The 23,101-nt window shown below is 36.2% G+C and overlaps 1 protein-coding gene across 1 annotated transcript in view; it reads left to right on the top strand.

The window, feature by feature from the left end:
* HYDIN (HYDIN axonemal central pair apparatus protein) overlaps window positions 1-23,101 on the top strand; it is a 389,934-nt gene that overhangs the window by 69,545 nt on the left and 297,288 nt on the right. Inside the window, exons 6-7 of the mRNA XM_061172597.1 lie at window positions 476-675; window positions 9,320-9,444. Of these exons, the coding sequence (XP_061028580.1) occupies window positions 476-675; window positions 9,320-9,444 (325 nt within the window). The remainder of the gene's footprint in view (window positions 1-475; window positions 676-9,319; window positions 9,445-23,101) is intronic.

Genomic DNA, 23,101 nt, shown 5'->3' with positions numbered 1-23,101 from the left:
TTGGTCAAAGCACAGGGTAAAGAAATAGACTCCACTCATGATGGAGAAGCTGCACAGTCATATTTCAAAAAGTGTGGTCATAGAGAGACCATTATTTGGAGCTATCAGTCTAACACATGGCTTGAAGGATAAGTAGGTAGGGTTTAGAAGGAGGACGTGAAGTTACTGGTGTGAACCTCCTCTGATCTAAAAAAGAATGAGCCTCAACTGTCCTGCATCCCACCTCCCTAATATCCGGGAAACACAAGAAGCATAAACTTCTCTATTGGCTTGTAGGTTTTAATACTTGAACTGTTCTCTTTTTCTTAGAAAAGAGTATCTCATTGAAGGTACATCCATAATTGTCTTGAGAAGGTTTCATAGAATATATATATTAAGTTGTTTTGCAAGATGCTTGGCATACAGCCATATTTCTTGCAGTTATCTTGGTCATGTTGGTGTTTCCACAAGTAATGATTGTACCCTTCTCTTGTAGGATTATGCCCATATGTTGACATGTGTTACTGAAAGAGAAAAGTTTATTGTGCCCATCAAAGCTAGAGGTGCACGAGCCATCCTAGATTTTCCTGACAAGCTGAATTTTTCTACTTGCCCTGTCAAATACAGCACTCAGAAGATTCTGCTGGTGCGAAACATTGGCAACAAAGATGCTGTGTTTCACATCAAAACTCATAGGTATGCATTCCTTCAGCTTTTGTTTTTGATTGATTATAGCTAAATCTAGTCAGCACATGTAGTTTCGTAGAATAGCAGTCAAGATGCAACTGCTTATTACAGTCTTCACTTGCAAGGATGGGAGACCTCAATGATGTGGGGCAGACTTCCTCTTCATCCCATGAGGAACCCAAAATTCAAGGTTATCTGTTTGGGTATGGGTGGTTTTCTGAAATGCTGGATAAGAGACTTTCTATTTAGCATAGAGAATGGCTCATGGGAATATATTAATAAACATATTTGTTGTGACTGAGACTTTTATAACTGGCTGTATTAGTTTTCTACTGCTATTGTAATAAATTACCACGAACTTCATGGTTTGAAACAACACAAATTTATTATCCGACATTTCAGTAGATCAGAAGCCTCACTGGGCTAAAATCCCAGTGTTGGCAGGGCTGTGTTCTTTTCTGGAGGCTTGATGGGAGGATCCATTTCTTTGCCTTTTCCAGGTTTAGAGGCCACCCACAATTTTCGCATCTGAAAAATGGGGGAAAGTAGCCACCTTATGGGGTTGTTGTGAGGAATAGATGAATTAATAAACATAAACTGCTGGTATATAGCAAGTACTGTATAGTGAGTGTTTCTTCTTTTATTGTTCCTTTAAATGACCTACTGCCAGTGTGGTGGGCAGAATAATGGCTCCTCAAATATGTGCACGTCCTAATCCCCAGAACCTGTAAATGTGTAGTGTCACATGACAAAGGGGACTAGGGTTGTAGATGTAATTAAGGTTGCTAATCAGCTGACCTTAAAATGGGCAGATTATCCTGGGTCATCTGGGTGGGCCCGGTGTAATCACAAACATCTTTAAAAATAGAAGGAGGCAGAAGAAGAGTTTGGAGTGATGAGATATGAGAAGAACTCAACCTGCTGAGCAATAGAGAGGTTGTATAACTTGCTCAAGAGCACATAGCTAGTAAGTGAAGCTGTTTGATTTTAATCTGATAATTTATGGTGTAGCTATAGTGTAGTAGACATTATGGGACAATATAAATATTATGGGACAATCCTTGCCCTCAGTGATCTCTCTTATAAGATGGGGAAGAATGGTTGTTATGGGACATGAAGATGTTGGCTGATTAGCAGGGCCATAACAAGAATGGCCAGCTTGGGAACACAGGAGACAGAAGGTCAAGTTCTTTTCTGTGACTTTCTAAAAATAAGGCAGATATTGAGCTGGATCATTTTCATAAGGGCTTTATCTGTGGGATCCTTCGCTAGTTTAAGGACACATCTCTCCAGTAAGGATTAGCATTTACTTCTGCCTGGTTCCCAAAGGTTAGACTACATAGACTGCCTCTCTGGTAATTTCTTGGCTTAGGGGTTCCTGGACTGATCATGCATATCTAAACCCTAAACTGGTAGAATACACATGTCCAAAGTATGAATTCCTTAGAGAATCCTTGTTTCCCTCATTCAAAACCACGATAGACATCTTTCCTTGTGCTAATGGGAGAATGTTTTGGTAACCTTTGAAGTTTCCCAGGTTTATATGGGGATTTTGTTACCAGTCCCCTGACTTAACCATCCCAAGACCTTGTATCCTGCTGCTATTAGCAGGGCTGTTAAAACCCAGGCTTCAAGGGCTCAGTGGCTTACTGCTCTGGTTCTTATTTCCTCTTGTTTTTGAATCCTGTGGATTTGCTTTTTTTTTTTTGGCATGCTCAGCTACACATTTATGTAAGTTATATTTTATCCAGACTTTCTAGGTATTTTCTGGTGGAAGAGTTTTCGGGTTACTTGGTCTGCCATATTGTAGGTAGCAGGGATGCCATAATGTGGGTTGAGGCACATCCCTCAGGAGGGAATTTGTGTTTATTCTTACATGTGTCCCAGGAGCATCACTAGCTCTAAACCATTTCATGTAGATTCAAGTTTCTGTTTGGTATCATTTTTTCCTGGCTGAAAAACTACTTTAATATTTCTTGTAGCACAGATCTAGTGGATATTATCTCAGTTTTTGTCTACTTGAAAAAAAATATTTTGCCTTCATTTTTTGAAAGATTTTTTTCTCTACAGTATAGAATTCTGAAATGGCAGTTATATATACATTTTTTTTTTAGTACTTTAAAGATGTCACTTCATTGTCTTTTGGCTTACAGTTTTCTAATGAGAAGTCTGCTGTAATTCCTAGCTTTGTTTTTCTGTAGGCAATTATGTCTTTTTCTTGGGCTGCCTTCAAGATTTTGTCTTTATATTTGGTTTTTAGCAGTTTGAATGTGATGTGTCTAGATGTGGATTTTGTTTTTGGTTGTTTTTTGGTTTAAGGATCTTATTTTGCTTTTATTTGATTTTTGTTTCAATCCTGCATGAAGTTCTCTGAGCTTCTTGGATCTGTCATTATTTTTGGAAAAACATCAGCCATTATCTCTTCAAATATTTCTTTTCTCCATCCTCTCTCACCATTTCTTCTGCTTGTAGGGATGTTCTGTCTGCCACAGGTGAAATACTCTGCACATGTCTTGTCTTCTTTAGAGGCAGGAGATTGTCCATTTTTGTTTGCCCTGCAATCTCAGCTCTCTAATGGGTTTGAGAAAAATTGTGATTTTGTTGTTTATCTGTTTTGTTGTTGTTGTTGTTGTTACGGTAAAAGAAACACTCTTTTCAGCTCTGTACATCCTGGGTGGAAGCAGGACTCTGACCCACTTTAGATAAATCAACCGTCAGAGGCAAAGGAAAAATTCTTTTGAAAATCAGTGTCTCCTGACATTGTCAAAGTGCTTATAAAGGCTTTGTTTGTCATTTCGTGGTGAGACTCATATTTTGATTGAAGGGAAGGGAGCAAGTTGTTCAACTGGCTCACCATGACTTAGAAAGAACCAATCTCTTTTGATTAAAAAAAAAAAAAAGAACTTTCATAACCACCATCCATAATACACATTAAAAACTTCCTGTGACATTGGTATTGTTCCAATGAAAAAGAGAGTCCACCTAAGGTGGAAAAACAAGCACAGGCAGCATATCTTCCTGGACTGTTCGGCTGAATCTTAAAAACTACACATAATTGGCAATACATTCATGTAAAGTGAAACAAAATCACAGATTTAATAGTGTGAAGTTGCAGGAAAAGATCTAAAACTTTTATATCCATGTAACTGTGAATGTGAATCATCTTTTCCCAATGTAGAAACACTTCTAAGGTAAAATGGTGAGCTAACTCAAGGACTAGCCAGAAATCATAATGACATTAGAAACTCTAGTCCAACATTCCCATTTTACAGATGAAAGAAGTAAGGTCTGAGAAGGTAAATGACTTAGCCAAGTTCCCCCAGTAAGTTAATAGCAAAATTTGGATTAAAACAAACATGGGCCAGTTCTGGCCTTGTTTACCTCAAGATCCATTCCTTGCCCTTCCCAGGCTTTGCTCAGTATCTATGTTGGGCTGTGTTAGCCCCTCTAGCCTCCACGACCTGCTGGATTCCACCTGGGTTTGACCAGTGGGGGGCACTAGAAGGAGGTTGGAGAGTAGGAAGAAGTCAGAGTATTTCTCTTCCTCCTTCTCTAACTTCAGTAGAGTCCCCAGCAAGCAGCTGCATCTCCTCTGTGGTTCTAGCTCATGTCAGACAGACCTGCCATGGTTCCAACTTCTGCCAGGTCCCCAGGATCTGCTAATACTTCCTCCTCTCCTTTTGTCTCCAGCCCAGTGGTGGAAATGGCTTACTGCTATTACCAATCCCTGAGCTATCTCACCATCTTAAGTTGGGCTTTTCATAGCTTTCATCTTCTGTGTAACCAAGTCCTTCAATTAAATTTCCTGTTTATTTTTGTTTTCCTGTTTAGACTCTGCACAAAATGGTACTTTTATGTTCTTTCCACAAAATGCATGTAATCCAACCATGATGTCAATTCTGTGAGCTACCTCAAATCCTTCCAATAAATCCCTTTTCTGTCTAAGTTAGCCAGAATTGGTTTCTGTTGTTTGCAACTGAAAGCCCTAATGACTACAATGAGAAAGAATGCAGTTGAATTTGTGGTCACATTTTATTGAATCAGAATGTCTGGGGGGATCCCCTGACGAGTATCCATTCTGAAAAATGCACAGGTGATTGTGTTGCCCAGACAGGGCTGAGGACCACTCTTTCATTGACAACATGATTGTCAATAGACATAGTGGAGCAGTATATGTAGTTTGAGAATTTGGAGTCAAAAACATAGGGTCTATACTCTTGGTCTTGCTGCTTTTGTAGTCATTATACAGTTAGAAGTAATATCTCACAGGAAATTGTTTAAAAAACAAATCATATTCTTTTCATTGAAATAATGATTTAATTAATGGTAAAGTTTGTAAGTGGTCAGGTTCATATAAATTATAAAAAATAAAACTTTATGTGTCTGTTGCTCCCATTAGAATGTGATCTTCTCAAATGCAAGGATTGTATCTCTTTTCATTTGTATGTCCCCAGCATCTACCAAAGTGTCTAGAATAAATAAGTGCTCAATAAATGTTTATAGGATGCCTAACCAACAATATATCACAACAGCAGAGCTACAACTATAAACCTCTACAATAATTTAAAATAAAAAAACATGCTCCAAGTACTATAAAAGAGGCATAGTGTTTTTTTACAATAATAAAAGGAGCCTCAGTGTGCTATAAAGTATACAGAGAACATAAACAATTACTCTTCAACTTTATTACAGATTTGACCTAAAACTCTAGTAGGTACCGGAATAACTTTAACTATTAAAGTAGGATTAATTTTGGAAGGTGAAATAGAAAGAATTAAGGAGTAATTTCAAAATCTAAAATCTCAATTTAGGAATCAGTTAATAAGAAAGGTTATCTGAAGGAAAAATACTAATTTTATATTCAATGTTTAATATAATAGAACCAGTATTTAGTCTTCTGCTAAAATATTGAATCATTTGAATGGAATAGTTTTAGTTCTTAAGAGCGGTTTGTAGTGGATTGAACAAAAACTCAAAATCTTTCTTGTGGCTCACGATTTTACACAAACCCGAGTTCCCTCCCTAATCAAGTATTCGGTATTAATGAGGATGTGATATCAAAACCAGACATTCTGGTAGACAGAGGCAGCTTTATACCCTGGAGGAACAGCACCTTTTACCTCTCTGTAAGATCATTTTCTGGTACTTGGTATTCTCTAGCCTTTTCAGCCTGTCTGCCTCTAGTAAAATGAAATACAAAATCAAATTATAGACAATGTTTAAGCACCAGAACTTAACACACTCTATCCAATTAATGTCTGATTTATAGAGAAAGCTTAGGCAGCTGTAAGTAGCAATGACTATCCCAGGTGATTTTCTAACCACTGAAGAAGTTTAGTGTAATATAAACCCAACAATTAGCACAAAAGGGAAGAATCTGTTACCACTGTATGGAATTAGGATTTCTGGAGGTCCTAAGAAGAGTCCCTTTGTCCATAGAAAATTAGCTTAGGTTCTGTAATATAATACTATCCAATTCATTTCAAAACTGTTATTTTGCTACTAAGAAATGTTTGAAAAAAAAAAGAAAGCACAGTATAGGGAGAAAAATTTTAGGAACTGGTGAAGCGGAGGTAGAAGAGAATGTTACAATGTTGTTCCCAAAGCCAGGAAACTGGGGCCAGTTCTCAATTCTTCAGATTCTTCCTGAGGCCACAAGGAAGGAAAGAACTTTAAAGACGGTGAGACTCACCTTCATCTCCCATCAAGCAGAGATTCTTGAGATACCAAAAGTCTGCTCCTTTTCTGTTCCACCAAGTTGTTATAAAGATTAAATAAAGATTAGAGATATTTTAAATTTCCCTTTAAAAGTTGATTATAATTCAATTTAACAACCTCTTTTGAGAGGCTCCTATGAGTAAAGAGCTATGCATGGGGTAGTGAGAGACACAAAGATGAATCTAACCAGGTGGCTTCCACATTCAGGGATGGTTTGGGGAGACAGAAAAAACTTGAAGGCAGGCTTCCATCCCTGCTCTACCACTACCTAGTTGGGTAGCTTTGGGCCAGTTGCCTGCCCTTTTAGAGCATCTGCTTTCTCGTATCTAAAATGCAAATAACAAGACCTACTTTCTCAAGATTTTGTGAGGATTAAAAGAATTGACATATGTAAAGTGCCTACTGTAGTACCCAGCATAGAGTATGTGCTAATGAAATTTTGTTTGCTTTCTCTTTCCTTTCATCTCAAGAGTCTCTAGCTATTGGGAGAGACAGGCATGAAAACTTACTATTGTACAAGGTGAGCTAAAGTAAGAAGTAAAAATAAAGTTATAGCCTCTGAGAGGAAGGAGACATTATTAATAGGAGAGAGAATCAGGAAAGATTCTATTTAAAAGGTAACTTTGAGTCTGGGCTATGATGGGTGACTTTGGAAGGAGTATGACATGGAAAACGGTGAATGTTCCGATCTGACCCGAGCAGTTCTGGCATGTCTATGTATGGGGCACTGTCTGGTTGGAAGGAAGAGGAGGTGCAGTGCTGGGGAAGGTTATGGGTGTAGAGACTAAAGCCCTCCCATCTCGTCCCACCCCAGTCTGACATGGAATGTGACAGGTGTATAATGTATTTGGACAGATGTATCTGTTTAAGGAGAAGGCCAAAACTAGTCGGGAGTAGATTGTGTGGGACCTCAAATGTCGAGGACTTTAAACTTTATTACATAAATTATGGGGGCCACTGAAGGTGTTTGAACAAGAGATTGATGTGTTATGTCCTGTGTGTGTTTTTTTTTTACAATGTCTCTAGAGCAGTGTGAAGGATTGAGAGGAGGATGATAAAAACCTGAACTCATCTGAATACCCAAGATCATCCTCCAGCTGCCAATTAGGGAGATAACAATAGCAGTAACAAAAATAATAATAAACATTTGTTTAGCATTTCCTACATGCCAGACATTATTCTACGCACTTTACCTCTATCAACTCCTTTAATCCTCACTACAACCCTGTAAAATAGGTGCTGTCGTTATCCTCATTTTACAGATGAGGAAACTGAATGTTCAGTGATTTACCCAACTCATGGCTGATCTGGGTTTTGAACTTATTCATTTGGCTCCAGGCTAGTAACTACTACCTCATGGTGCCCCTACAGCAGTGCCTGGAGTTCATTGGAGTTTCGGTGCTGAAGGTATGGGAAAAGGACAGACAAAGGAGTGGGAAAGTAGTGAAAGGAGAGGGCAATCCAAATAGAGGGCACCAGAGAAAATAAACAATTGCCCGTGGTAGGAAGCACTCGAGGTCCTGCAGTGATCATTTCAGGTACCACCAAGTGCTACCCATGCTGTAAGCTCTGTACCCTCATAGAACAAAGGTTAGGTTTTCTGAAATTAAGTTCATTATCTAAGGGAAGGTTTAAGGAATGAAGACTAAAATCATTTGCGATACAAGTAAATAATCAGAAACAGCTTAGCCTGCCAGATACATTGTCCAACACATTACTTTGAAAAACTGGCAATTTAAAGAAGTGAAATGGACCATGAAAATAATTAAAAGGGCTGGGTTTCCTGTTTAGAAGGAAGAGCTCTGTAAGTTATTTAAGGTACTTCATGATCAGATCCAGCTTCTCTCTTACTCTTCCTTTCCAGGACAATTAAAATCAACTGTTTCCTGTTCCCAGATCCACCCTACCTCCCCATAAGGTCTGCATGCCCAAATTCTATTTTCAAGACACAGATGTCCCCAGTTTGCCTTTCCAAATGCTCTCCACCCTTCTCCAGCTTACTCTCACCCAGGAGGCTAACCTATATGGCAGAGGTCAATAGGCTCCCATGCCTTTGGCTTCTGGTTGGGTTCAGCCAGTGGGAGTCCCAGCAGGCAATCAGGCAAAGGATGTGAGGTCAAGACACTTTTCCCCCTAGTGTCCTATGTGTGAGGCCTCCTGGGCTGACTGTCTCTCTTAACTAAAGCCCTTTGAGCCTCATAAGGCAGCCTTCTCTTAGGACTCTGGTGGGTTTCAAAACCATTCCTTCTCCTTGGCTCTTTGGGCCTAGAGGTGGTAACAGTTCTACTGTTAACAACCCTGGGCAATTGCATCATCTCTTGTAGTTTCCCTACACCCCTTCCCCCCTTTTAAAAAGACCCTTTGTTAGACTGCCCTCACCTTATCCTCATGTGATTGTGTGATCACTTTCCTTTTGAGACTCTGGTATGTTTTTCCGTCATAAAACCCTCTCTTCGCTGAACTGTCGCAAAACTTGATTTTTATCCCTTTGAAGGGACTGTTCTTTTGCAAATTACAGTATTTGCGTACATGTTGTAAGTCTGTCCTTTTCTGGAATCACTCAGTGAATGTTAAAAGAATGGCTAAATGGCAAGGATACAAACAAGAATATTATGCATCATTTAAGTTTTTCTTACATTTGTTGTTCTATTACTGTTATTTTAATATTAACACTAAAGTTCTTTCACATTAAGGGAAAAGTATACTTCTGAATCACTGGATTGTCGTGTCGGGTCTGTGTTGTCTGCAGAACTGGAACTCATGTCTCCTCTCCCCTTCCCCCTCACACTAGTCGGGAATGTGTTCTTTTTTTAATTTTATTGGAGTATAATTGCTTTACAATGTTGCATTAGTTTCTGCTGTACAATGAAGTGAATCAGCTATATGTGTACATATAGGAATGTGTTCTGATGATGTGTCTCCGTGTGTGTTGCAGGCCTTTCTCTGTAGAGCCATCTGTTGGAACTCTTAATGTAGGAGAGTCTATGCAACTGGAAGTGGATTTTGAGCCACAGACTGTGGGCAATCACAGCGAAAAACTTATTGTGTATTACGACACAGGTATGTATTATTCTTTGTTAAAAGTTCTACATTTTAAGAAAGGTCAGATGGAAAACATGATGAGGCAAAACAGGAAATGGTTATTTTGGCTGCGTTAGAGTAAGCTAAGACCCACAAGGTAAAGAACTAAAGACTGAATGCCTCCAGCAGAAATGATGCTGAGCCACATATATATCCCATCTACCAGTTTCTCCTGTGCTTGAAAACCTGAGAAATATAGGGCTCAGAAGGAACGGAAGAAACCTATACCCAGAAGTTACACTGGTAGATTGAGGTTATTTATATGTAAATGGAAACTTGAAGGTAACGTAATAACACATGGGTTTTCCATTTACTGCTGCATTTGTCTAACATTTAAAAAATACAAACCCGAGTTCAGAATGTTCTTGTGTGTGTCCTCTAACTGGATGTAAGATCCGGTTACTTTAATCCTTAGAATATGCAAATGTCTTACTTAAATCTAGGACTTTGTCTATTGCTGCTAGCATTTTCTTGAAGGCCCCACCCAGGATAGTAATTCACTTATTGTTTTTGCAAATATTTAATCTATGGTCATGTAGACTGTATGTACGTTATGCAAGTCTCCGAAGTTGGTTTTCAAATTAATATTTATTACTACTATTTATGATTTCATGATTTTTCTCATTTCCTTCTCACTTCTTTTTTACCCATTTCTGTTGATTGACCCAGATTGTCTGCATCAGAAGGGCACTGTAGGGAGAAAACAGAGGTGCACAGTCAGGGAAAAAGCAACAAATGATGCCTAGGTCATAGTTCAGAGTTGCTGACTTTGTGGATGCTTATCTGAGCAGGACCAATCAAGCCCTTGCATAAGGACGTGTGGTTAAGTGGTCCTGGCTCCACACTGCCCAGCATAACAACAACTCATAATCAGTGACACAATCTATATTTATCTTTTAGTGTTGTCCACAATTCACTGGCTGCTAGTAAGAAAAACCTAACCTGGACTAGCTTAAGCAAAAGGGGGATGTTTTGGCCCATGTAACCCAACAGTGGAAGATTAAAAGCACAGTACATAACCCACCAGGGATGTCAGTTTCTCAAAGTAGTGCCATTTTACACTCCCACCAGCAAAGCTTGGGAGTTCCAGTTGCTTCACACCCTCGCCTACCCATAGTGTTGTATTGTTCATAGTGTTGTATTGTTCATTTTAGGTATACTGGATGTATAAAGTGATGTCTTTATGTATAAAGTGATGTCTTCTAGTGGTTTTAATTTTTATTTCTCTAATGATTAATGATGTTGAACACCTTTTCATGTGCTTGCTGGCTTTTCATATATCTTTTTAAATTAAGTGTTGAAGTATTTTGCTCATTTATGAGTTGTTTTTCCTTTTATCATTATTTTGTAAGAGCACTTTACAGCTTGTTATTCTGAATACTAGTCATTTGTCAAGTATATCTGTTGTTAATTTTCTCTACCAGTCTGTAGATTGCCTTTTCATTTCCTTAATGATATTTCTTGATGAGCTAACATTTTTAATTTTTATGAAATCTGTATTGTCATTTTTTTTAAATGCAATAACTTTTTAAAATTTATTTTATTTATTTATTTTTGGCTGCATTGGGTCTTTGTTGCTGCATGTGGGCTTTCTCTAGTTGCAGCGAGTGGGGACGGGCTTCTCATTACAGTGGCTTCTCTTGTTGTGGAGCATGGGCTCTAGGCACGCGGGCTTCAGTAGTTGTGGTGCGCGGACTCAGTAGTTGTGGCGCACGGGCTTAGCTGCCCCGCGGCATGTGAGATCTTCCCGGACCAGGGCTCAAACCTGTGTCCCCTGCATTGGCAGGTAGATTCTTAACCACTGTGTCACCAAGGAAGCCCTTTTTTTCTTTCAAGATTAATGCTTTTTGCCTTCTTGCTAGGAAATCTTTGCCTTTTCCAAGATCATGAATATGTTCTCCTGTGTTTACTCTTAGAAGGGCAGTAGTTTTAGCTGCAAGTTTAAGTTAATGATTTATCTTTGATTTCATTTTTGCATATGTGTCAAGTGCGGACCATGTTTCTTTTTTTTTCTCCATGTGGGTTATTGGCTCATCTCCATTCTATTATCTTATTCTGGAATTCCAACTACTTTATTATTCTATTACTTACTCTACTATTAGTCTGTTATTTATTACTTTTAACCTCTATTTTATGTTTTCCATTTTTTTGTAGACTTCTCTGGATACTTTCTTCCTATCCATTGTCCCATTCAATAATTCCCTCTTCAGCGAAGACTCACCTGCTGAGTTTTAATTTTTCAATTATTGTAATTATTTTAATTTCTGAAAGTTTTATTTGGTTCTTGTCAAATCTGATTGCTGTCTACTCTTTTATTTTTCATGTTTCCCTTTTATTTCTTAAATATATTAAACATATTTATATTGTGTATGTGGTAATTCAAACATATGAAGTCTGCTCATCTATTTATTTATTTTGCTGTTTGTTGTTTCTTATGGTTTTTCAATCATGGTATCTGTAGAGGAGGAAAAATGTCTTTTTCCTCTACCCGTTTAGGTTTTTAAGATGGGACCCCTGTAACAAAAGACAGATTAACAAGAGAAGAACATAAAAATTTATTTAATGTAAGTTTTACATGATATGGGAGGCTTCATAAGGAAATGAAGATCTGAAGAAGTAGTAAAATCTGAATTCCTTTATGCTAGTTCGATTAAGGATGGCGAGTTGTGGGAAAACGTGATAGGACAAAAAAATGACATGAGCTAAGAGTAGCAAACTGGGGGAGACAGTAAGGCCTGTTTATTCAGGCTCCTCTTGATGTCCCTCTATATTTGAAGATACGCATCCTTCTTTCTACCTGGTGTTCGAGGGCACCTCTCACATGGGGGATCTTGTGACGTGCTTCAGGGGAAGTTAAGAAAATCCCTCTTGCACTTGCCATTTCTTGTATTCCTTCAGCTTGAAATATTTAATATGCCAAGGTGCCATATTTTGTGGTAGTGTGTTCTGAACCCCATCATTATCTTATGCCTCTTTGTGTTTTGTAGTTTCTGGATTTAGCATCGTTACTTTGGGCAGGCCCTGGACTTTATGTCCTGTCCTAGGCACCCAATGCAATAGTTAAAACAGAGTTCAAGGGTTAACAAAGTCCACTAGGGCAAAAGACAACCTTGGCACTAGATTATTTCCTGGTATTCTTCACTTTGCTTTAATGTCCTTATTTTCCTATCAGGTTAGTGATCAGTTTTAAAGTAGTTTGAAAAATGTTTTATTGAGTATTTTAGTTATTTCAATCTCCAGTTTAATGTGCTACTTAAAGCTGCTTTTAATTTATGTCTTTTTTCACATTATTCAGCAATATTTATTCAGTAGTTCATCCTTTCCCACTAGTTTGCAATCCTTTCTGTATATGATAAACACAGTTTATCCCTGCATGTAGTTAGGTTTTATTTAATTTCTCTCAGCAGCAGTTTTCTGGGTGTAAGTCTTGAACATTCTGATTAGATTTATTCCTATATATTCATTCATCTTTGATGATACTGTAAGTGATTCTTCTATTACTTTTTAAATTGAGGTATGATTTAGATATAAGATGTACAGATCTTAAATGTACAGTTTGATGCATTTTGACAAATGTAAATACCTGTGTAACACATTCAAGATATAAAACATCTATCACCTCACAAAGTTCCCTCATGCCCCTTTCCAGTCAATCCCTCCATCGCCATCCCAGAGATTCTGATTTCTATCATCTTATATTAGTTTTGCTTGTTCTTGGACTTCAGATAAATGTACTCATACAGTATATACTCTTTTGTGTCTGGTTTCTTTCATTCAACATAATGTTTTTGAAATTTACTCATATTGTTGTGTGTATTGGCAATTCCCTTTTTACTCCTGAGCCGTATTCCACTGTTTGGTTATACATAGTTTATCCATTCTCCTGTTAATGTAACTGAATTGTTTGAAGTTTTGGGCTATTATGAATAAACCTTTAATAACCATTGTTGTACAAGTCGTGTGTGTGTGTGTGTGTGTGTATACATATGCGTTGATTTCTCTCGGGTAAATATTTGGGAGTAGAATTGCTGGATCATAGAGTAGTTATACGCTTAACTTTATAAGAAACTTCCAAAAAGTTTTCTAAAGTGGATGAAGCATTTTACATTCCCACCAGCAATGTTTAAGGGTTCCAGTTACTCCACATCCTCACCAGCTCTTGGCCATGTGTTTTTTTAAAAATTGCAGTATAATTGACTTACAATATTAATATTAGTTTCGGGTGTACAACATAGTGATTTGATATTTTTATGTATTGCAAAATGATCACCACGGTAAGTCAAGTGACCATCTGTCACCATACAAAGTTATTACAATATTATTGACTATATTCACTATTTTGTACATTAATCCCTGTGACATTGGCTTTTTTATTTTTATTTTTTAAATTAATTTCTTTTGGAATATAGTTGTTTTACAATGTTGTGTTAGTTCCTGCTATGTATAGTGAATCAGCTATACGTATACATATGGTATATGTATACATATGCTATACGTATACATATATCCCCTCTTTTTTGGATTTCCTTCCCATTTAGGTCACCACAGAGCATTGAGTAGAGTTCCCTGTGCTATACAGTAGGTTCTCATTAGTTATCTATTTTATACATAGTAGTGTGTATATGTCAATCCCATTCTCCCAATTCATCCCCCCCCTTCCCCCCCCCAATATCCATACGTCTGTTCTCTACGTCTGTGTCTCTTTCTGTTTTACAAATAAGTTCATCCATACCATTTTTCTGGATTCCACGTATAAGCGATATTATACGATATTTGTTTTTCTCCTTCTGACTTATTTCACTCTGTATGACAGACTCTAGGTCCATCCACATCTCTACAAATGACCCAATTTCATTCCTTTTTATGGCTGAGTAATAGTCCGTTGTATATATATACCACATCTTTATCCATTCATCTGTCGATGGACATTTAGGTTGCTTCCATGTCCTGGCTGTTATAAATAGTGCTGCAGTGAACATGGGGTGCATGTGTCTTTTTGAATTACGTTTTTTTCAGGGTATATGCCCAGTAGTGGGATTGCTGGGTCATATGGTAGTTCTATTTTTAGTTTTTTACGGAACCTCCATACTTTTCTCCATAGTGGCTGTATCAATTTGCATTCCCACCAACTGTGCAGGAGGGTTCCCTTTTCTCCACACCCTCTCCAGCATTTATTGTTTGTAGATTGTTTGATGATGGCCATTCTGACCAGTGTGAGGTGATACCTTATTGTAGTTTTGATTTGCATTTCTCTAATAATTAGTGATGTCGAGCATCTTTTCATGTGTTTGTTGGCCATCTGTATATCTTCTTTGGAGAAATGTCTATTTAGTTCTTCCACCCATTTTTTGATTGGGTTGTTTGTTTTTTTGATACTGAGCTGTATGAGCTGTGACATTGACTTTCTAGCTGGAGGTTTGTACCTTTTAATCCTCTGTCCCTATTTTGCCCATCTGTCCCCTCCCCTCTGGCAACCACCAGTTTTTCTCTGTATCTTTGAGTCTATTTATGTTTTGTTGTGTTTGTTCATTTGTTTTGTTTTAATTTGAGTCATTCTAGTGGAAGTGAAGTGGTATCTCTTCTGGTTTAAATTTGCATTTCCCTAATGACTTGTAATGTTGAGTAACTTTTCATGTGCTTCTATTTTTATCTTCTACTCCTAGGTGTGTATTCAAGGTTTTTGCCCAATCTTTATTGGGTAATTTATCATTTTGTTATTGGCCTGTAGTTTTTGTATATTCTCCATACAAGTCTTTCAGAAATTATTACTGTTAATATTTTCTCACAATCAGTGGATTATCTTTCTAATTTCTTAACAGGGTCTTTTCATTAGCAAAGTAATTTAATTCTGATGAAATACAGTTTATCATTTTTTTCTTTTATAACTAGTGTGTTTTTTTCTAATTTTATTTTTTAAGTTTTTGTGAATGTATCAAAATATTGAATTTTGTATGTTGATCATTTATCTACAGACCTTGATAAATTTACTTATTAGCTCATGATTTATCTGTAGATGATATTGGAGTTTGTTTATATACAATTAATCATCTGCAAATAATCATAGTTTTCTTCTTTTTAAATTTTTAGCCTTTTGTTTCTTATTATTTCTTGCATAGGTTAGGCCTTCAGTACAGTGATCAATGGAAATGATGATAGTGATTGAACATCCTTTTCTTGTTCTCAGTCTCAGAGGGGAAGTGCTCAGTGTTTCATGAATTAGTATGATGACTTTAGTGGATACTCTTTATCAGATTAAGTGAATTCCCTCCTATCTCTAGGTTTCTAAGACTTTCAATCTTGAATGTGTTTTGAATTTTATCAATTACTTCTGCTTTTGTTGAGATGATTGTGTGTTATTTCACTTTTATTCTTCTAATGCACAGATTGAATTTCAAATACTAAATCCCTGCTATATTCTGGGATAAATGTAAGTTTTAACCATTATCATTTTAATAAATCCCTGGATTAGATTTGTTAATATTTTCTTTGAAAGTTTGGCATCCAAATTCATGAGAAAGATTGGCCTGCCTGTAATTTTGTTTTCATGAAATGCCTTTGTCTTTGGTCTGAAAAAACAAATTGGTCTCATAAAACAAGTTGAGAATTATTCTGTTTTAAAACTCTCTCTGGAAAAATTTTTTTTAAGATTCATGTTATTTCTTCCTTAAATGATTGAAAAATTCATTGTTCAAGCCATTTGGGTCTAGAGCCTTTTAAAAATTGATTCAGTTTCTTTAGTAGATATAGATCTAAGATGTTTCTATTTTTTCTTATGTAATTTTTGGTAAACTTTTTCAAAGAATTTTCCCATTTAATCTAAAATTTTAAATTTGCTGGCATAAAATTGTTTATAATAACTATAATCTGTGTAATATCTATAGGACCTATAGTGATATCTCCTCTTTCATTATTGATATTGGTAATTTGTATCTTTTTATTTCTTGATCTGTATTGTTAGGGCTTTATTCAGAGAACCAACTTTTGATGATTTTCTCTATTGTTCATTTCTTTTCAGTATCATTGATTTCTACTCTTTATTATTTCATTCCTTCTACTTTCTGTAGGTTTAATTTGTTGTACTTTTTCTAAACCTTAGGAGAGATGCCTAGAGCACTGATTTTTAACCTTTCTTCTTTTCTAATATATGCATTTAAGTCAATAAATTTTCCTCCAAACCTGACTATATCTTCAGCCCATATGTTTTTATATGTTTCATTTACATTAACACATAATTGACAGTATTTTAGAATTTCTATTTTTACTTCTTCTTTGATCCATGGGCTACTTAGCAGTGTGTTGCTTAGTATTTAAACATTTGGGAATTTTTCTAGTTTTCTTTTTGTTATTGATTTCCAGTTGAGTTCCACTAGTGACAGAAAACAAATTCTGTATGATTTCTATCTTTGAAAATAGTTGAGACTTACATTATGGCCCAGAATGTGTTCCATTTTGGTAAATGAGCCCTGTGTACTTGAAAAGAGTACAAGTTCCTCAAGTATCAATTAGGTCAAGTTTGTTAATAATCATATTGTTCAGTCTGTATCTCTACTAATGTTTTTCTTCTTATTTTATTAGTTATTGGAAGATGTCATTAAAATCCACAACTATGATTGTGAATTTTGTATTTCTCTTTTTTGGTGATATCAGTTTTCATTTTATATGTTTTGAGGCTATGGTGCTTGGTGTGTATACATTTAGGTTTGTTATAACTTACTGTTGAATTAACTATTTTATCATTATGAAATGATTCTCAATCATTTATAAGATTTCTGACATTAAAGACTGCTTGATCTGATATTTGTTTAGTACAGCAGCTTTCTTTTGATTAGTGTGTACGTAGTATATTCTATTCATCCTTTTTCTTTCAACTTTTCGGTGTCCTCATATTTAAAGTGTGACACTTGGAAGTATCACCAGGTTGTTTTTTAATCCAGTCTGAGAATCTTTGTCTTTTAATAGTACTCTTCAGTCCTTTTATGTTGAATGCAATTTCTGATATATTTGAGTTTGAATTTTCTTTTTGACTGTGAAGTAACTGTTACCTTTATGGGAAAATTATTAGCTGAATTTCAACAAAGCCCTTTGTGTTATTAGTGTTACTAGTGGATGAAAGTGAAAAAAAATGAGTGTTAATAAACTCAGTCAGTGATATATTTCTTCCATCTGGATCTCCATGTCTTTGTGAGGTATCATTTTTTGTTTATGTCAGCCCCTAAAATGAAGTATTGGAAAAATTTGTGGCCTTAGAATTACCTTTTTCAGATGACTATATCACAACATTTTAAACCAGGAGTTTAAAAAAGAATGAAGCTTAGTCAATGTTTTAGCTCTCACTAAAATAATTAATTGTTGGTAAATTGGTAAATATATCAAATAAATTATCTTTAAAATACTGTTTATTATCTCATCCTTTTTTAATATTTTGGGTTGTATTTTTAATACAATTGACATGTGACTATTCTAGTATATGGGTATAATTTATAAACAAACAAGCTTATATATGTTGGGGGTATAATGTCAAAATATTTTACTTGGTTGAGTTTTGAGACCAACAGGCTTAGATTGCCCATGGATCAATAGAATCAAAACTTGAGAGAAGACTTCAGTGATAATCTAGTCCTTAGATTTGTTTGCATGTGCAAAACTGAAGCCCTAAGAAATTAAGTGACTTGCCCATGACTCATATAACTAGTCAGAAGCACAGTTAGAACCCATACTCAGGGACTTCCCTGGTGGCGCAGTGGTTAAGAATCTGCCTGCCAATGCAGGGGATACGGGTTTGATCCCTGGTCCAGGAAGATCCCACATGCCGTGGAGCAGCTAAGCCTGTGCGCCACAACTACTGAGCCTGCGCTCTAGAGCTGGCGTGCCACAACTACTGAAGCCCGCACACCTAGAGCCCGTGCTGTGCAACAAGAGAAGCCACTGCAATGAGAAGCCTGTGCACCACAACGAAGAGTAGCCCCTGCTTGCTACAACTAGAGAAAGCCCGTGCACAGCAACGAAGACCCAACGTAGCCAAAAATATAAATTAAAAAAAAAAACAAAAAAAACCCCACACTCAGACTCTCAACTCACGTGTAGTGCTTGTTCCTATATAGTGGATCATCTCCCTAATCTCTTGTATTACTACATGTGCATTTTTACTCCCTTAATCTGTTGACTTTGAAATGCAGCTACGTTCTCCCAGTGGCCCTCAATCTGGATTTTACTTTTATGGAAATATTTGGATTGACACCCATACTTACATTTATAGTCCTGTGCTAAAGGAAATGAGTATTTGTGTATTAAAATTTAATAATGCATGGAAAAGTTGATTTCCATACCCTGAGGTGCTGGTGTCAAATTTGATTTATGAATAAAGTCATTTTCTAAAGATTGCAGACAGAGGTAAACTGTCTTGCAGCAATTTTCCTTACATGAAATGAACTGCTGATAAGGATATGCTTTCATCTTTATTGTGCCTTATCAGTGACCAGGACCTATAACCTTTCATTAGTGAAAAACAGTAATGACTACCTAAACACAGTTAATCACAGAGCTTTTCCAAGCAGCCTTGACCATTGGCTTCTCATTTCACTAAATAAGCGTCTCACCGAACTTTCTGCAGCTGTTTGAAGTATGAATTGATTTGAGGAGGGAAATTTAGCATCGGTTTTTCTTTATACTTCTTCAATGTTCCAGAAGGAGGAACATTGATACTCCTCAGCAGGAAGTACTCAATCACCTTTCTAACAGTTGTGTTTATGCCCTTCCATTGCTGGTCCTCCACTGGATATATTCTTGATTAAATGCAGCTGGGAGATTTTGCTTTCTTGACAACCAGAGTTTGATCCAGTGCTCTAGTAATTAAGGAGGTCAAGTCTAAATTTCACCAATATCTGATACCTTACTCATTAGCATTTTCCTAAACCAGAACTCTCCCCTCCTTTCCTCCTGTGTATGCTCTTCTATAGTAAAATCAAGCTTATTCAAGCAATTGATTTTACCCCAGGAATGATTTAGTTACCTTTTTATTATAGTCTAAAACTTTCAGAGAAAGAGCTGAAGTAACTTGGTACCTTTTACAAACTAATCCGTCCAGAAGAGATTGAGAATACAATTTCTCAAGGCTATGTTGCTAACAATGAAACAAAACAAAAACCAAACTAAAACAAAATCAGAACAATGAGTAAATTAGTTCTATCATTTCATTAAAACTGAGAGGTGAAAATATTGACTATTAGGAGACAAATAAATGGTTAGTTGCTTAAGTTTTACACTTTTCAACCGGGTATTGAGAAACTTTATATAATCTAAGAGTTCAAGGAAATATTAGTATTTAGAATAGGCTTTAAAAAAAGACATTCTTACTGAAATTTTGGTTACTTGAATGAGAACTAGAAGTAGGAGCATAGCAGTGTTTTTTCTTTAATACCAGGTGAAGTTGCTGTCACTTAGAGGTGACATTAACTACTGGTATAATTAGGAAATAGAGCTAATGCACTTATTCAGTATTTTTTTTAAAGTATTAGGTCTCTTACTGAAGGGGAAATATTTCAATTCAGGGATCAGAAGTTGGCAAATAGGCTCTTTTCCCCAAAGGTGTGATGATGTATTATTATTAAATATACAAGCAATCATAATATTAGTACTTCACAGAGCAGCTTTATGGTTAATTATATATTTTACTCTAATAAACCGTGAAGAAATTCTTTTTTTCCTCCTAAAGGCTAATAAACAAGTACCAAAATATAATATAGTAATTGAGCGTGATATGATATCTTGCAGTTGAAACTGTTAAATAATATGTATCTGAATATACCCATGCAAATTTACCTGTATGAACTTTGTGTCAATTGTGCGATTATTATAATGAATTATAAACATGTGCCATTATAATTACAAAATCTAGCAAAACATAGTTGTCGTAAAAGACCCAAATGTTTTTAAAATGGCTTTAGAGCCAATGCAAATATTCCTTGACCTAGTTTTCTTTTCTTTGTCTCGTATTTAACAGTTTAGGATAGGGAATGGCAGAAGTTAGGATATACTGATGGTCAGAGATTGTTTAGGGAGGTGGAATGTTTTCGAAAATTACATAACAAGTGAAGACTCTCAAGTTATTAGGTGTTAGTACTTAAAGGGACATTAGAGCCCGTCTCTGTAACTCCCTTCATTTTAGAGGTGAGTAAACTGAGGCCCAGAGGCTTAAATGACTATACACTGAAGTACAGGTCTTTGGCCCCCTCTGAGGCCAGCATGCTTTCTATAATCCTAAACTGCTTTCTGTGCAGATTAAGAATACCGATTTTGGCATTGCCACTGGTGTGCTGGCGAAGCCCAGTCAAGCTGCTTAATTTGTTTCCTGAACGCTTTAGAGAAGGAGCAGTTCCAAAGAAGTTTGATTCAGCAATTCACTTGAGTGGTGAATTTGACCCTGCTGTGACCAGGAGATGAGAAACACTCTTTCCATCAACTTGCTAGTTCCCTAGAGAATCTATGGCTCTACTCATATATTTTATTTACTGTGTCCTCCGTTGTCTGAAAATAACTGAAACCACAGTATGAAATGTATTGTGTATATAGCTAGCTTCACATTTTTTGGGTAAAATTAGTTTTGTTCATATTTGTTTTTGCTTGACTGATAGTAGCAAAATTGGCAAGCAGTAATGAGACCTTCCGCAAAATGTGTCTTTACTAAAACATAATAAATGACTGTGGCTAACCTCATCTACGGGGACTGCAGGATTCAACCTCAGAAACTGAAAAGAAACTATAGTGGTAACTGGCACTTCAAGGGCACAAAAAATACTAATGATCAGGCACAGCAACTTCATCCATTCTCGCAGGCATAATACCCTTTCCATCCTATCAGTCTAAGTAGCGGGGGAGAGGGACCCTATTTAAGGTTGTCTTCATGAAAGTGGGTGTGAAAAGCAAGTTCTTCAACAGCTATGGGGGAAGACAAGAGTTATTGCTTCCTTCACTTTGTGACCTGATGACTTTTGGAAGATAGTAGTGAAAAAATCAATATTAAATGCTTCTTGAAAAGAAGACAGTGGCTCTTGTTATATTTCTGGGAAGGAACGTTTTGCAGTGAGCAACTCAAATTGATGACATTAGTCTCTCTGACCCCTAGATTTGTATGAAATAAGTAAACCCTTGAATCCAATTCCTTGATTAGTTTTTTAAACAATGAAATATTTCAAATACTTGCAAAAGCACAGAAATAAGGTAATCAACAACCATTGTATTTTAACACATCTCAACATTTTGCTATATACATTTCTTTCAGATGTTTTATTTTATGGATAACTAAATTGATTATAGATTTGGAGTCGCTTTGTTATTCTTCCCTGATTTAACTCCCATGTCTTAATCCTCAGGGGAGCTGTATTGGGTGCATTTTAATGCCACTCCTACATATTTACTTATCCATAAACAATACATGCCATTGTCTTGAGTAGTTTTAAACTTCACATAAATGGTATTATACTGTATATACCATTTCCCATCTTGACTTTTGCATTCAACATTATGTTTTAAGGATTTTAACACGTGGATATATAGCTGTGATTCATTTTAACTAATGCGACATGCTCCAGCATGTGAAAATACTGTAATTTATCTATTCTCCTATTAAATATTAGGATGTTCCTAGTTTTTTGCAATTACAAACAATGCTGCAATGAGTGTCTTTGTATATGTCCTGTGTAGCTGTGTGAGATTGTCCTTAGGGATAAATAGCTAGAAGTGAAATTGCTGAGTTATAAGGCAAATGTATCTTGAGTTTTACTGGATACTAAATTGATTGGTCAAGTGGTTGTACCAATCTGTATTTCCATCAGTAGTATATGAAAATTCTTGTTTTTCTATGTGCTTGCCAATATACTGCCAAAACAGCATTGTCAAACGCTTTGATATTGGTTAATCTGATGGTTATGAAATGGTATTTTATTCTATTTTTATTTATTTCATTTCTCTCATTACTAGTGCTATCTAGCACCTTTACATGTTTTCTGGATACCCTGTAGTCCTTTTAACATTAAAGTTTTAGATGAGTAATGTAATCATATGGTCAAAAATTAAAGCAATATTTTAAAGGTATATATTGAAAGGTGCTATTTCCATCCTACCTCATTCACCTGACCCTTCTTTCATTTTATTGCTTTCTTGTATATCTTTCCAGTGCTTTTATACAAATAGATGCAAACATGAATGCATATTCTTACTTTCTCACCTTACACAAAAATAACATACTATGTAAATTGTTCTAAACCTTGCTTTTTACACTTAATCATATATATTGGGGATCTTTCCATTTACTGGGTACTTTTTTATACCTGCACAGTATTCTGCTTTTAGGTGTAGCACAGATTATGTAACCAGCCTTCTCTTGACGAGTGCTCTGGCCTTTTCCACTCTATTGTTATTAAGAACAATGCTGTAATGAATACCCTTCATCTTGTTCTGACTTATCTACAGGATAAATTCCTAGAAGTGGGCCATAGGATAGTTTTATAATTTTGATAGATATTTTGATCTGTGCCACCAAATTCACTCCATGGACTGGGGAAGAATAGTACCATTTTGCATTCCCACAGGGTATATAAGAGTGCCTTCTCCCCACAGTCTTGACTATAAATTATGATCT

This window comes from Eubalaena glacialis, chromosome 18 (assembly GCF_028564815.1).
Source record: "Eubalaena glacialis isolate mEubGla1 chromosome 18, mEubGla1.1.hap2.+ XY, whole genome shotgun sequence".
In the NCBI taxonomy this organism is placed as follows: domain Eukaryota; kingdom Metazoa; phylum Chordata; class Mammalia; order Artiodactyla; family Balaenidae; genus Eubalaena; species Eubalaena glacialis.
Note: the sequence above shows the minus strand (reverse complement) of the source record. Positions and strands in the feature narration are given on the sequence as shown.